This window comes from Myxine glutinosa, chromosome 8, assembly GCF_964187855.1.
Source record: "Myxine glutinosa chromosome 8, kmMyxGlut1.1, whole genome shotgun sequence".
NCBI lineage: Eukaryota > Metazoa > Chordata > Myxini > Myxiniformes > Myxinidae > Myxine > Myxine glutinosa.
In genome coordinates, this window is record NC_136268.1 from 11,307,488 (window position 1) to 11,322,546 (window position 15,059).

Sequence of the window (15,059 nt, forward strand, 5' to 3'; positions counted from 1 at the left end):
ACCTGGCTTTAAAACTCTCTGGTCACACGCAGTCAGTCATGGCTGTCGTCTACCGCCCTCCCAAACCACACCCATCATTCCTGTCTGACTTCTCCTACTTTCTGACCCAGCTATGTTCCCTCTCCCCCTCAATCCTCCTCCTTGGTGATTTCAATATCCACATGGACTCCACTGACTCCACAATAACCACTGACTTCACTGATTTACTCACCTGCTTTAACCTCACTCAACATGTCGACTTTCCTACCCATATCCGTGGTCACATTTTGGACCTTGTCTGCTCCACTGGATTAAATTTGCACCATCTCTATGGCTCCGACCTCACCCTCTCTGACCACTTAGCCATCACTCTGACCATCAACATCCCCGCCCCAACACCAAGGCATTATCGCACAATCAACTTCCGTAAGCTAAACGCTCTTTCACCTACCTCATTCTCATCCACCCTCTCTGAAAAAATGTCCACTTCTCCCTTCATTGACCTCCACACCCCTTCCGACCTCACTGACTACTACAACCACACTCTCTCCTCCTGCCTTGACCAGCTTGCGCCTGTAAAAACCAAAACAGTTTCTTTCACCCATTCTGCTCCCTGGTTTACCCCTGAACTCCACCTGATGAAAACTCGTGCTCGCCAACTTGAAAGACTCCGCAATAAAACGGGTCTCACAGTTCACTCCCAAGCCTACAAGGACCACATACAACACTACAAAGATGCCCTCTCCCGCGCCCGCTCTGCCTACTACTCTCAAATTATCCACTCTGGCTCCGGAAACCCAAAAGCACTCTTCGACAATAAACAAACTCCTCCGCCCCCTGAACACCACCACCCAGTCATTCACAGTAGACAACTGCATCTCCTTCCTCTCTTTCTTCCAACGCAAAATTGACAACATCTACAACAGCTTGACCACCGCCGCACCCGCTCCCCCTCCAACCACCTGCCCCCCCTTGTCCTGCCATCCCCTGTCTCGGTTCTCCCCAATCTCTCCTACTGACCTCTCTGAACTCCTCATAGGAATGAAAACTGCCACCTGCACTCTTGACCCCATCCCCTCCAGCTTTGTCAAAGCCTCCCTCCCTGCTCTCTCTCCACTTATCATTGCAACAATAAACTCCTCCCTGTCTACAGGCATCGTCCCACCTTCCCTCAAAATTGCTGCTGTTACCCCCATTCTAAAAAAACCTGGTCTAAACCCTGACACCCTAAACAACTTCAGACCCATCTCCAACCTACCCTTTCTGTCAAAAGTTTTGGAACGCGCTGTAGCCACTCAACTCAAACATCATCTCTCTGCCAATAACTTGTATGAAACATTCCAATCCGGATTCCGCTCCAACCACAGTACTGAAACTGCTCTCCTCAAAATCACCAACGACCTTCTCCTCTCCTCTGACGCTGGCAACCTCAACATTCTCGTCCTCCTCGACCTCAGCGCTGCCTTTGACACCATCGATCACACTATCCTCCTCACCCGACTTGAATCCACCTTTAACGTCACCGGCACTGCCCTCTCTTGGATTAAATCATACCTCTCTGACAGATGCCAGTTCATCTCCATCAATAACTGCAAATCCCCCACTGCTCCCCTCCCCCAAGGTGTCCCCCAAGGTTCAGTTCTTGGCCCCCTCCTCTTCATCCTTTACCTGTCCCCGCTCGGTCACTTAATCCGCCGTCATGGTCTCCAATTCCACTGCTTCGCCGATGACATCCAGCTTTTCATCTCCACCAAGTCCGTCTCCACCGACACCCACTCTATCCTGACAAACTGCATCACTGAAATAAAATCCTGGCTTCAAATCAACTTCCTCAAGCTTAACTGTGATAAATCTGAAATAATCATCATTGGCCCAAAAACGCTCACAAAATCCACCCATAACTTTGCCCTCAACATCGACGGTATCCCAGTATCCACCTCCCCTCACATCCGGAATCTTGGCGTCATCTTTGACCAAACCCTTTCCTTCGACAAATACACTAAACAGATCACAAAGTCAGCCTTCTTTCACCTGAAAAACATTGCCCGTCTCCGCTCATCCCTCTCCTCCACGGCTGCAGAAACCCTCATCCACGCCTTCATCACCTCCCGTCTGGACTACTGCAATAGCCTCCTCTATGGTTCACCCTCAAAAATCACCAATAAACTCCAATACATTCAGAACTCCGCTGCCCGTCTACTCACTCATTCCCGGACCCGTGACCACATCACCCCCGTCCTTTACAAGCTTCACTGGCTCCCCATCCCCCAGAGAATCCAGTACAAAATCCTCCTCTTGACATACAAAGCCCTCCATAACCTGGCCCCATCCTACCTGGCTGACCTCCTCTCCAGACACACTCCCACCCGCAACCTCCGCTCTGCTGGTACCAACCTCCTGACCCCCTCCATCCGGACCAAATTCAGATCCTGGGGGGACAGGGCCTTCTCCATCGCTGCTCCCACCCTCTGGAACTCACTACCTCACACCATCAGAGACTCCTCCTCACTCACCACATTCAAAACATCACTAAAGACCCACCTGTTCAACGCTGCATTCAACATTCAACCCACAGCATTTAACCCCTGACTATCTCTTCTCCTTCTCCCTCCTTTTGCTTTAAATATTTCCCTATTGATTCTTGTCTTGTCTTTTTGATTCTTGTCTTATATATATGCCGTATATCGCTGCTGTTTGTTTTCTTGATTCTTGTCTTTTTGCAATTGTTGTTTTCATGTATTGTTATGCATTATGTTTTCCACTCTGTCAAAGCGCCTTTGGGCTTCTGGAAAAGCGCTATACAAAATAAATGAATTATTATTATTATTAGGAAACCAAAATGGAGTGCAAGAACAAAAACAACATCGTACAGGTGGAAGTATTTTCTCCACAAAAGAGAGCATGATGCTTTTGGGTGACAAACCGGAAGCAGCGGGGATGCCAACAACCAGCGACGGCAGACAAAAAGTTCTCCTCATCTATCTGTTGCTCACAACCGGTACACCTTCGATGTCCTGTACGACAAAATGGAAAAGCACCAGTTTACAAAGAAAAAAATAACTGGTTGTACAAAATGCAGGAGATTAAAAATAGGGGAAATACCCCTGGTGTTCACCTGGTAGAATAAACAGTATACAGCACCGACTGAAGGTATTTTAAACCAATTTTGATGGTTGCTAGAAGACAGGGCAGCATGAAGAATCATACAAACATAATCATAAGACTTTAAACAAACAAAACATATCTACTTTGGGGGATAACCCTTCCCCCCCCCCCCCTCCTCCCCCGATATACCTCCTCAGACCCCAATTTTTCTAATGCCTTGAACAAACGTTGGCACATTACAGGTGATGAAGGGTGTGGTGAAGTTTCATCAAAATAGTGTATGGAGTTTCAGAGGGAAAAGCAAATTCCTATTTTATTCAAATAAATCAATACAAAGGACTTTTTCAATACGAGGACAATTTTCTGGCCCAGCTGTAGTTTGACCCACCAACCTCCTGGGACATGTCGACGCCAAATGTTGAATGAAGATGTATAATCAGCTGACAAGGCACGTGCTGCACTGACTGGCATTCGTCCGGGTAGGTTCGAACACTCGCGCCATCCGCTCTAGAGCGCAGACTCTGCCCGACGTGACTATTACATAAAGCTCAAACTTCAGATGTTGAATTATTACAAACAGCTTCAAGATAAAGTTTCCGTGAAGTCCACCGTCGACGAGTGCTTAAAGAGTAGTCAGAAGTTTTATATTATCGGGGTATTGTTAATTTCAGGATCAAACAGACGAAGTGCCTTGCGGTGATGATGGGGCGATTACATTGAGATTGGTCATCGTAGTTTTGTATGGCATACAAATTGGTCAGAAACCCTTTTTTGAAGTCCAGAAGCTGCTCACCGAAACCCTGGATGCTGATAACAGGGTGCGGAACTTATTTGATGACCGTGGAGATTCACGGCGTTTCCGCCGCGTAGACCGTCTTGGTCTCAGGACCCCAGTGGCGAACCCACGTCTTACCACTGGTAACCAGACGCCATTCAAACCTCCAATGGAACAGAGTCGAGCAGCTCGAGCAACTCCTCCATGGTGGAGATATTGGGTGCTGAGGTTTCGAGGTTTCACCCAATGTTTCTAAATAACCGATTTAATGGTTCCAAAAGCAATACTCACACCAAACTCTTTTTCAGGTTCTGCAGTCTTCATTCCGTGATCAAACGTTATCATTATTTCCACAACAGAGATGGCTTCAGGACTGGTCGTGTTCAAGGGTCGTCTTTGACAGATTGTCGGTCATGTTACGCCGTCCCCGTCGCATCATAATGGTGTTGCCAGGGGAATCTTCCCACAACACAGCAACCATACAATCCATCGATTTGCTTTGCGGGGATTCGTTTGGACTTCGACTCCGGCAAAATCCAAAGGGAGACACCAGACCAATGTTACCTGCTTTAATCCAAAGAGGCTGTGCAAAAGGTATTTTTTTTGCGCAAAGTCTCATGTGGATTTGTTTCAATATTAAGGCTCAGCATTCCAAAACCTAAATTCTGTGACCACTTTCTGACGTTTGACCAAATGTGGTATCAAAAGAAAACCACCAAACCGACATGTCTACTGCAATCTGTATAGGTTGTGGTCAGGTACTATCTTACCAATGATTGTCTGCATGGGTTGAAATGCAGAAGTACGACGGGACCAACAAACGCAAGTTTGTGGCTTTGTTGACCTTTGCCCCTATGCAAAATCCTAAAAACGACTCCAATACGATTCGATTTCCACCCACGCCGACCGGGCCATGGAACGGCAGCTGAAGGCAAAACGTGTTTTTACCCGAAGGTCGCCAAGAGGGGTTAAGCGATCGGTTGCGTCCGTACATATGGCGTGCGTGTGTGTCTGCGTTTTTTAATTCATTCTCTCGCCGACCGTTGGTCGAACACGAAATTTTCACCAGAGGAGCGCCTCCGCCTATAGAACGTTTTCATTCACAATCATGACGTCATAGGTCACGTGGTACAGGCGCCATTTTGGGAAGAAAAAAATGCACCTCCATATCTCCGAAACCGCTTCATGGAAGAAATTGAAACGTGGCTCATTGTAAAGAACTTCGCATGGGGAATAAGTGTTAATGATGTCATTGGTGCCTTCATTATGACGTCATAGTTCGCCAGGGACAACGCTTAGTCTGATCAGTTTGAAATTTATTGAGCATGATCCACATAACATTTATATTACAGAATATAAATGTATGATGTCATCGCTCACGTGGTCTGGCAGCCATATTGGATCAAATGAAAAAAAAAAACCCTTCAAAAACAGAAGAGTTGGTTTAGTATTTCACCTTTGACCCCTTAAAGTCCATGACAATATAATATAAAAGATTCAGAAACTGATGGAGTGCGTTATTATTTGTTGGAAGGAGAGAAGAAGGTAAAGAAATGACAGCTCACCTCCACGTAGGACCGGAAAGGTAAACAGACACGAACAAGATGACGTAATTATAGTAATAATATGAAGCCAATGACAAATGTTACAAAATGTCAAAAAGGGAAACCGACCTCAAAACGTCATTAAACGGAGGATCGTATTTGGATAGTAGGAGCGTTTACCCCACGGTTATGTGAATATCAGACTCCGACGTTCGTTACCGAAGCGTGCACACCTGATGAAAAGGTGACCGTCGGGACAGGTGACACGTACCTTCCTCTTCCCCCATGCCGGTATCAGAAAGGGAACAGCACCACATCGACGAAGCACCCAAAGCAGAGCATCCCCGGCTCACCGGAGATCACCAGTCACGATACACCATCAAAGGGTCACAATGTACCATCAAACGGTCGCCAAATTCGGCCAAGAACCACGAGCGAATGAGCGCTTCAGTTCCGTGATTCAACGTCGTAGGCCGAACGCCATTACCGGTAATGACGGATCGTCGGATCTTCTTCTTCTTCTCAGCGAGGTGGTGAATTGGTGGTTCGTTAGTTGGTCGGTTTGTTTGTACATTTTCGTTTTATATATTATCTATCTCTTCTATCTTCTATTTATTATATACTATATATTTATATATATAGAAAAGAAAGTTTTTGTTTGTTTGTTTGTTTGCACGCGCTAATCTCCTGAGCGGTGAAAGATAGGAGGAAACCTCTAATACAAAAAATGCCGGGACGGGCCCCGGGAAGGTTCTAGGCGAGGCCGAGCTGGGCCCATTTCGCACTTAATCTTCTTCTTCTTTCAAAATTCTCTTGAAGTATAACTTACGCACTTAATAGGAATATCTGACTGATTGCAAAAGCTTTCCAAAGTCTCTCTCGCGGGGCCCGACAGAAGAAAGAACAAGGAATCGTTGAGCTGATACTGGGTTCCGCGTCAGACCCATGTACAGAAGATTAAATTCATTCAAAAAGAACCCGGGCAACGCCTGGTGCATTCAGCTAGTAAATAAATAAAATATCTCAGATAGCTTAACAACCTGTGCAGCTTATTATTACATTTGTAACGCTTTTTTTTGTCTTGGTCGAGTTGTCCGCTTGTCTCCTTTTACCTCAAGGCTTTTTCACATAAGATCGGAGATGTACGATAAAAGCCTCTGTCATTTAACCTCATCGTGGAGACAAAACACATACACGTCCCAATGAACAAAGGTAAGACAGGCCTCGATAGGTGGTACTGCGCTAGCTAATACACCGCCTAATGGAGCATCATCCCAATCCTCCCATTTTGGGATAAACCGAGACCGAGCGACAGCCGACATCAGACAATGTTTTTTTTTTTTGTTTGATATTGCCCAATCGGACTTTGTGACTTCACGTTTATGTAAAGACACAAATCAATCCTTGCACGAAAGTTCGGGGCGGGAACTTCCAATTCAAGGCGAACAACATTTGGAACAATCTCCGCAAGGTCTTTTATACTGGCTGCTGATTGGTTAATATTTTGATTCAAAACCAGATCGGACACACATCACACACCACACACGCGTACTGTCGGACACACGCGTACTGTCGGACACACGAACTGTCGGACACACGCGTACTGTCGGACACACGCGTACTGTCAGACACACATGTACTGTCGGACACACACGTACTGTCAGACACACATGAACAGTCGGACACACGCGTACTGTCGGACACACATGTACTGTCGGACACACGCGTACTGTCGGACACACGCGTACTGTCGGACACACACGTACTGTCAGACACACACGTACTGTCGGACACACATGGACTGTCGGACACACATGGACTGTCGGACACACATGGACTGTCGGACACACGCGTAGTCAGACACACATGAACAGTCACACACACGCGTACTGTCGGACACACATGTAGTCGGACACACATGTACTGTCGGACACACATGGACTGTCGGACACGCGTACTGTCGGACACACGTGTACTGTCGGACACACATGTACTGTCGGATCGAGACTTCACTTTGCGCCTGATCTCACAGTCTCGGCCACAACAGGTCTGATGAGTCCAAAGCTCAAGTAATCTTGTAACTGAGCAAAGTAAATGACAACTCATCGCAGATGAGTCATCATGACAACACACTCAGGATGTCAACACAGGTGTCCCGTCTGACGGACGTTAAAGATCCCATTGTGTACTTCGTGAAGAGTAGGCGAGCTATCACCGGCACCCTGAACATATTACAAATTCCTGCCCCAACAACTGCTGGGAAGGCAATGGCAAACCACCCAGGAGAGATTTGGTTGGGTTGCCCTCTTTGAGAACCCTCGAGCTCCTGGTGCTGAGAATCCCATCGTGTTCATTTTACACTTACAGTACCTTCAGAAAGTATTCACCCCCCCCCCCTCCCCCCCAAGCCCCGCTCCGTGACTTTCTCACATTTTATGTTACAGTCTGGATTTAAAGTGGATTAAATCGAGATTTTTTTGTCACTGATCCACACATAATACCCCATAATGTGAAAGTGGAATTTCTATTTAGAAATTCTAACAAAATAATTTAAAATGAAATACAGAAATATCGAATTTACACAAGTATTTAACTTCACGAGTCAGTACGTTGTATTGTAGAAATGCCTTTGTTAGGCATTACAGCTTCGATTCTTCTTGGTTATGTCTGTTTCAGCTTTGCACATCTGGATTTGGGGAGTTTCTCCCATTCTTCCTCGCAGATTTGCTCAAGCTCTGTCAAGTTGGATGGGGAGCGTCGGGGAACAACAATCTTTCAGTTTTTCCACAGATTCTTAATGGGATTCAAGTCTGGGCTTTAGCTGGGCACTCGAGGATTTTCACGTTCTTGCTATGATCCCATCCCAGTGTTGCTTTGGTTGTATACTTGGAGTCATTGTCCTGTTGGAATAGAACTCTTCACCACAATCTGAGGGTCTTTTACACTCTGAAGCAGGTTCTATGCAAGGATTCACCTGTATTTGGCTCCATTCATTGTTCAGTCTATCCTTACAAGTCTCACAGTCCCTGCCACTGAAAATCATCCCCATAGCATGATGCTGCCACGCCATGCTTCACGGTAGGGACGGTGTTGCATGGGTGATGAGCTGTGCTCGGTTTCCACCATGACTTTCACGTGACTTTGTGCAAACTCCAGGTGTGCTGTCATGTGCCTTTTTCTCAGGAGTGGTTTCCGTCTGGCCACTCTCATAAAGCCTAGATTTGTGAAATGCTGCAGAGACTCTTGTCCTTCCGGCAGGTTCTCCCATCTCAGTGAAGGAACTCTGTAGTTCTGTCAAAGTGTTCATTGCGTTCTTGCTCACCTCCCTGACCAAGGTCCTTCTTGCCCGGTTGCTCAGTTTGTTCAGACGGCCAGCACTCAGAAGAGTCTGGTCAGCTCCATATTGTTACGTATGTGGAGGTAAACAATGAAATACCGTAGTCGAGATAGAATCGTATAAATTACCATGCACCGAGTGTCGCGAAGAAGAAGAACCCACCTCGATGTATCTAAGTAGTGTTGAATGTCCGGGTAAATGTTTAGGTGTATCTACATGGAGGAGTGGAGTTGTACTAATTATAGATTCTGTAAGGTTAAATTCCCCTGTACGTGATTGCCTCCGTGGTTTTTCTCTAATGTTCTTATTACATTCGACCAGCCAAGAAATCAGAGGCTCAGTAAAACAACGATCGCTCTGTAAATGGACTCATTCACTCACAATGCCGCCAGGGCTAACCAACGACCCGCACATTTACCCATCGGCACGCTAGCCCCGTCTCATGACCAATGATGTCATCCGAACATTCCCGAACATCGACCGGACTCCGCCCCCCGACGACTTGTAACAGGGAGGCCACGCCCCGGCCTTCGTGATTGAGTAGAGCTCGGTGATTGGACAGAGTGTGACCTCAGCATGGAATATTCGAGTGAGGGGGAAAAAGGTCAGTTGCATCATCTTGCCGTCTCTTCTTCTGCCCTGGCTTATTGGTGGACCGTTCTCGCTTGCGCATTCTCGCTCTCTTTGCGCCTGGTCTCGCTTGCCCGCTTTGTCTCTTCTTGCCTGGTCGCTGACTAAGGTGGACGCGATCGTGCTGCGCTTTGTGTGGGGTGTGCCTAAGAGATGGTCGGAGCTCAGTGCAGCCAAACGAGAAGGATCAAGGGAGGAGCTCTTGCCTGTTTACCACGCACCGTCGGCTGGCTGTGGACAGGACGCGACTTCGCACCAACGCTTGTTTTCCCACGCAGGGACGCAGGACCTGTGATCCACACCAAACCCTCATTGAGACCGGAGCTAAGTGGCTGCACGACACTGAACATTTATTTTCGTTTGTTCCCCTTGTTTGTGTCTTTGAGTCCGTGTGAAGGGACCTTCAGTTAGAACTTTTAGTTTACCTCCCCTTGCCTGTTACTTTCCATTATTTAAATAAACCCTGTATTGATTGCATTTCTTTGTTGTGCCTGTCTTGTTCATTTATTCGTTTTAGTCAGGTTCACTATGTTTTTTCGTTCAAAATCATGGTAGATTAGCAAACATACATTTTTGGAAACGTTATTACATGGAAAATCTGAAAATCAATGTTTACATTTGCCAATTCCGACCAATTCGATTCGACCAATTCGACCAACCGACCAATTCCATTCGACCAATTCGACCATTCGACCAATCGCTTCGATCGACCATTCGACCATTCAACCAATTCGATCGATTCGATTCGATTCGATTCATCGAATTCGATTCGATCGACCATTCGACCAATTCGATTTGCCAATCAATTTGACCGACCTTTGCTTGTGTGGAACGGACTGTAAAAACGATGCGGACTATATTGTCGGATACGACACACAGGACGGTGATGACGAACTCTAAATGGCATATTCTGTAATCGTGTATGTTTGATGCCATTGACTGCCTGTGTATATTTCGTCATTGACTGCCTGTGTAGATGTGAAGTTATACTGACTGCATGTGTATATATGATTTTGCTGACTGCCTGTGTATGTTTGGTGATATGAATTATTGTGACACATTTTGATGTTATTAACTGCCTGTACAAAATGATAACATGTATTTGATTATGCAACTTATCGCGAATATAAAGACAGTATTTTGCAATTCAAAACCTTTGATTCGTGTCTTACCATTCCCCATAGCACTAATTTGATACTTTCATTGGATTCCTTGTCCCTGAAAATATAGGTTTAGTATATTTTTAAAAGTTTTTAGGGTAATTAGAGGCAGAAATAGAACAAAATATGTATTTTACAGTGGCCATTTTGAAAATCCAAAATGGCCGCCATACAGGTTGTATGCCTCCAAATGTAAACATTGATTTTTAGTTTCCTTATGCTATAACCTTTCCAAAAATGTATAGGTTTGCTAATCTACCATGATTTTGAACGAAATATAATTTATTGACATAGTGAACCTGACTATTTGTGGGTCGAGGAATAAAACCTCGTGCGTTTCTCGTCCCCTCCCCCAGGCACGCCAAAGAGATAATCCCACCAGGTTCGGCTTATACGCCTCGGAGTTTAAAGCTCGTTTTGGCCATCCATCACCATCGAGGTGAACATCGAGGTGTTCACTACAGGGTCGACAGGACAATATTCTTTCCATTTCCTAATGATGGTAGTGGGGCGGCTTAGCCCAAATATTCAAAAGAATTGTGCATTTTGTGAAACAAGCACCAAATTTGGCACAAATGTACATTAATATGTTGCGAACATTTTCAGATATTGGGCCACTTGAAATTCCGCAATTTTTTTTTTCAAATTTTTTCAAATTTCGTAATTTCAAATTTTTCGGGTGACACCGTCACAATTTCGGTCTTCGAGGCCGGCCGATAGGCAAAGTGTGACCGGAAGGGACGAGGTTCTCCTGACCACGTGGCCCTCGATCTGGGAAGCGAGAGGCGTTCCATTAGTGGACGCGCCCCTCACGCCCGACTTTTGGGCGGCCCCGGCAGGCCGTTTGTTTTGACGTTCCGTGACAGGCCCCGCACCCCCACCTCCGGGCCGACCGGAAGCTTGTGCTGAGTACATCATACCTGAACAACTCAGTGAGGCAGAACACAGCAGTGCACACCAGGGTGACCCCTTCAGTGCATAAACCAATTAACCTGTCCACTGCAGGGCATATAGAAATGAAGTTATTTTCTGCATATAATAATAATATAAGTTCAGTTCTATATAACAATTTCTGTTATCACCACTACCACTACAACTACCACTACTACAAGCTTTGTCTGGAATTTTGTGGACTAACAGACAAACAGACATACAGACAAGCTGGGATCAAAACATTACCTCCTTCCACCATTGAGTGTAGAGGTAAACATCATGGAAATTATATCATGCCCTAGATTTAATTCATGCTTACCCGTGTATTTGCTTCACTGGTTCACAAGGTCTTTTGCATTCATGTAATTCAGACTCTCGTCTTCATTGCTGACCACACAATGTTCGCAACATATTAATGTACATTTGTGCCAAATTTGGTGCTTGTATCACAAAATGCACAATTCTTTTGAATATTTGGGCTAAGCCGCCCCACTTATATCGGCCGGCCTCGAAGACCGAAATTGTGACGGTGTCACCCGAAAAATTTGAAATTACGAAATTTGAAAAAATTTGAAAAAAAAATTACGGAATTTCAAGTGGCCCAATATCTGAAAATGTTCGCAACATATTAATGTACATTTGTGCCAAATTTGGTGCTTGTTTGGTGCAAATTTGGTGCTTTGGGAAGCACACAAACACAACATTTGAGAGCAGGGAGATGTGTGGGAGGGAGAGGGCTTGGGGGGAGGAGGCGTGGGAAGGGGGGGGGGGGAGTATAAAACACAAGGAGACCAAGGACTTCCAGGACAGAAGTTGGTATTTCAAAAAAGTGTAGGATTTGGGGTGAAATTAGCGGGGGTAGAAAAGATCAAGGTTTTGGATGGGGGAGGATAAGAGATGGTGGTGAACAGCTGTTTTAAAGACGTGGAGGGTGGAGTGGGATTGAAGAGAGTGAGGGAGTTTGTTCCAGAGGCGGGAGAAAACAGGAATGAAGGAGTGAAGGTGAGCAGAAAGTCTTGATTTTGGCAGTTTAACAATAAAAGGGTTGCAGGCAGATCTTGTGCGACCCTGTAGGAATATTTGGGGGACAGAGCCCAGAGAGAGCTGGGGGGGGGGGGGGGGCAAGGCCAGAGAGGAGTCGGTAGACAGACTCAAGACATTTCAGATTTTCCAATTACTTTGCAAAAAAAAAAATCCACTTGGTGCATTTATGAGACATTTATGATGTGTAGTTCAGTGACAAAAATCGCAATTTAATCCATTTTAAATTCAGGCTGCAACAGAAAATGTGAAAAAGTCACAAGGTGTGAATACTTTCTGAAGGTCCTGCATATCTTTGTAATCCATGTAAATGTCCATTGAGCCTGATGTCTCCAAATGTTCTTGGCATGAGGTACAGATTCTGTAAAAAACAAAATATATATATTGTTACGGATCTCGGTTTCGGCACTCCCCTTACCGAGGGGGGGTTTAATCCCCCTCGTCTTTTAAGCTGGCCGTCCGAGTCCTGGAACTATCTCGCTCCTTTGCGGGATGAGATTGGCCAGGGTGATTGGTCAAGGATTTCCCAAATACCTTCACCAATCTCTCCGCAAAGCAGGGAAATGAGTCCCCCGCTCGAACCGCGGATGTGATGGTAGATTGCCGAGCGGTTTAGCAACCCGCAGCTCGAGCCGTTAACAAAGGACTAAACCCGACTATAGCGGTTGGCCGAATCGTGCCACAGGTACTCAATGGGAAGAAGGGACGAAAGCGACCGGGGGGAAAGAAGAAGCCAAAGTAAGGAATAACAGATATTTATTAATTACTAGCAGAAGTACCCGGCATTGCCAGGTGGGGGAGGACGGGGGAGGAGAGGGGGGGGAGGCGAGAAGAGGGGGGGAGGGGAGAGAAGAGGGGGGGCGAGGGGGGGAGGGGCGGGGGGGCGAGGGGGGAGGGGCGGGGGGGAGGAGGGGGGGGGAGGGGGGAAGGGAGGGGGGAGGGGGGAGGGGAGGGGAGGGGGAGGGGAGGGGAAGGGGAAGGGGGAGGGGAAGGGGGAGGGGGAAAGGGAGGGGGGAAAAGGGAGGGGGAGGGGGAAAAGGGAGGGGAGGGGGAAAAGGGAGGGGGAGGGGGAAAAGGGAGGGGGAGGGGAGAAGGGGAGGGGGTAGGGTGGAGGGGGGAAGGGGAGGGGGAGGGGGGGAGGGGGAAGGGGAGGGCCAGTCAACAATGACGTTGCAGTTCTCATGGTCGGAGAGCAGCACAACAATCGCGACATCGTCCTGAATCTTCGCAACAGCACGAAGCGGATTTTGGAGACTCATCGATCCTGTGACGCCCTCCTAGTACCGGCGTTGCCGGGTGGGGGAAGGGAGACCCGTACATTCCCCAACCCGTACATTCGCCCTCTCGACTCAAGCTCACTCGGACAAAAGCCTCGCACAAATTACACCGTGAAGGCCCAATGGCCATGTCTATGCCACAAATCAGGTACGTGAGCGAGTTGGGCGCACTGAATTGAAAATATATAGAACACTCATACTCCGTGAAAAGTGAAGCCAACTGGCGGTGGGGATGGAACATCACGTGATCGCTCTGAGCGAATCAGCGCGCTGCTCTGCCACCGGTCAGAATCCGTGTATAATATTCCTCGCCGAAAAAAAATCTATGTGAAACATGCTACTATCTATGCTAAATCATGCTAAATCATGCTAAATGCTAATCATGCTAAAATCTATGCTACTTGCTGTGAGTTTATGGCGGCAAGGAACATCACGTGATCGCGCCCACGAACATCATTCGTGATCACGTCATTACGTGATCGTGATCGTCATCAATGAGCGCGAATGAGCGAATCAGTGCGCTGCCTCCCCCTATTAATCATATATCACTTCTTTGGCTCTAATACCTGACATTATTAAGTGGTGTGCACGTCGCAGACTCATCAATAATTATTGTATTTGCCCTCGATGTAATGTCCATTGTGGTTTTATTACTCGTGGTGATGTATCAGACGGGAAGACATGGTACTGCTCTACCTGTAAGACTCGACAAAGCATTCGTCAAGGCAGTTGGTTTGAAGGCAGCCACCTATCCAGTTTACGCCCGTAAACTCCGACATTACAACCACCTATCCAGTTTACGCCCGTAAACTCCGACATTACAACCACCTATCCAGTTTACGCCCGTAAACTCCGACATTACAACCACCTATCCAGTTTACGCCTGTAAACTCCGACATTACCAAAACCTATGTGGTATGAATGGCAATGTTCCTCGCTGAAATGGTGAAAAAAACGCAATCGCTTTTCGCTCTGAAATATGTGTGAACGCGTAACTGAGTTAATGGCGACATCACGTGATCGCTCTGAGTGAATCAGCGCGCTGCTCTGCCACCGGTCAGATTCCGGTCATAATATTCCTCGCTGAAATGCGCTGAGGTAAAAATATGGTAAAAAAAATATTATGAAATAAATTTTTAGGTCAGCCATGTTCTTCCCAGGCTCAATGGCCATGTCTGTGCCAAATATCAAGTACGTGAGCCTCTCCGTTTAGGAGTCTATCGGTAACATTACACACACACACACACACGCGCACACACACACACACACACACACACA

At 46.7% G+C, this 15,059-nt stretch overlaps 1 protein-coding gene across 1 annotated transcript in view; it reads right to left on the minus strand.

Annotated features, from left to right (window-relative positions):
- Positions 1–5,927, minus strand: part of LOC137432202 (LIM domain kinase 1) — a 62,097-nt gene extending 56,170 nt beyond the window's left edge. Inside the window, exons 1-2 of the mRNA XM_078782935.1 lie at positions 5,675–5,927; positions 2,903–2,993 (exon numbers count right to left, since the gene is read on the minus strand). Of these exons, the coding sequence (XP_078639061.1) occupies positions 2,903–2,993; positions 5,675–5,720 (137 nt within the window). The 5' untranslated portion in view covers positions 5,721–5,927. The remainder of the gene's footprint in view (positions 1–2,902; positions 2,994–5,674) is intronic.
- Between the last annotated feature and the right edge of the window lie 9,132 nt (positions 5,928–15,059).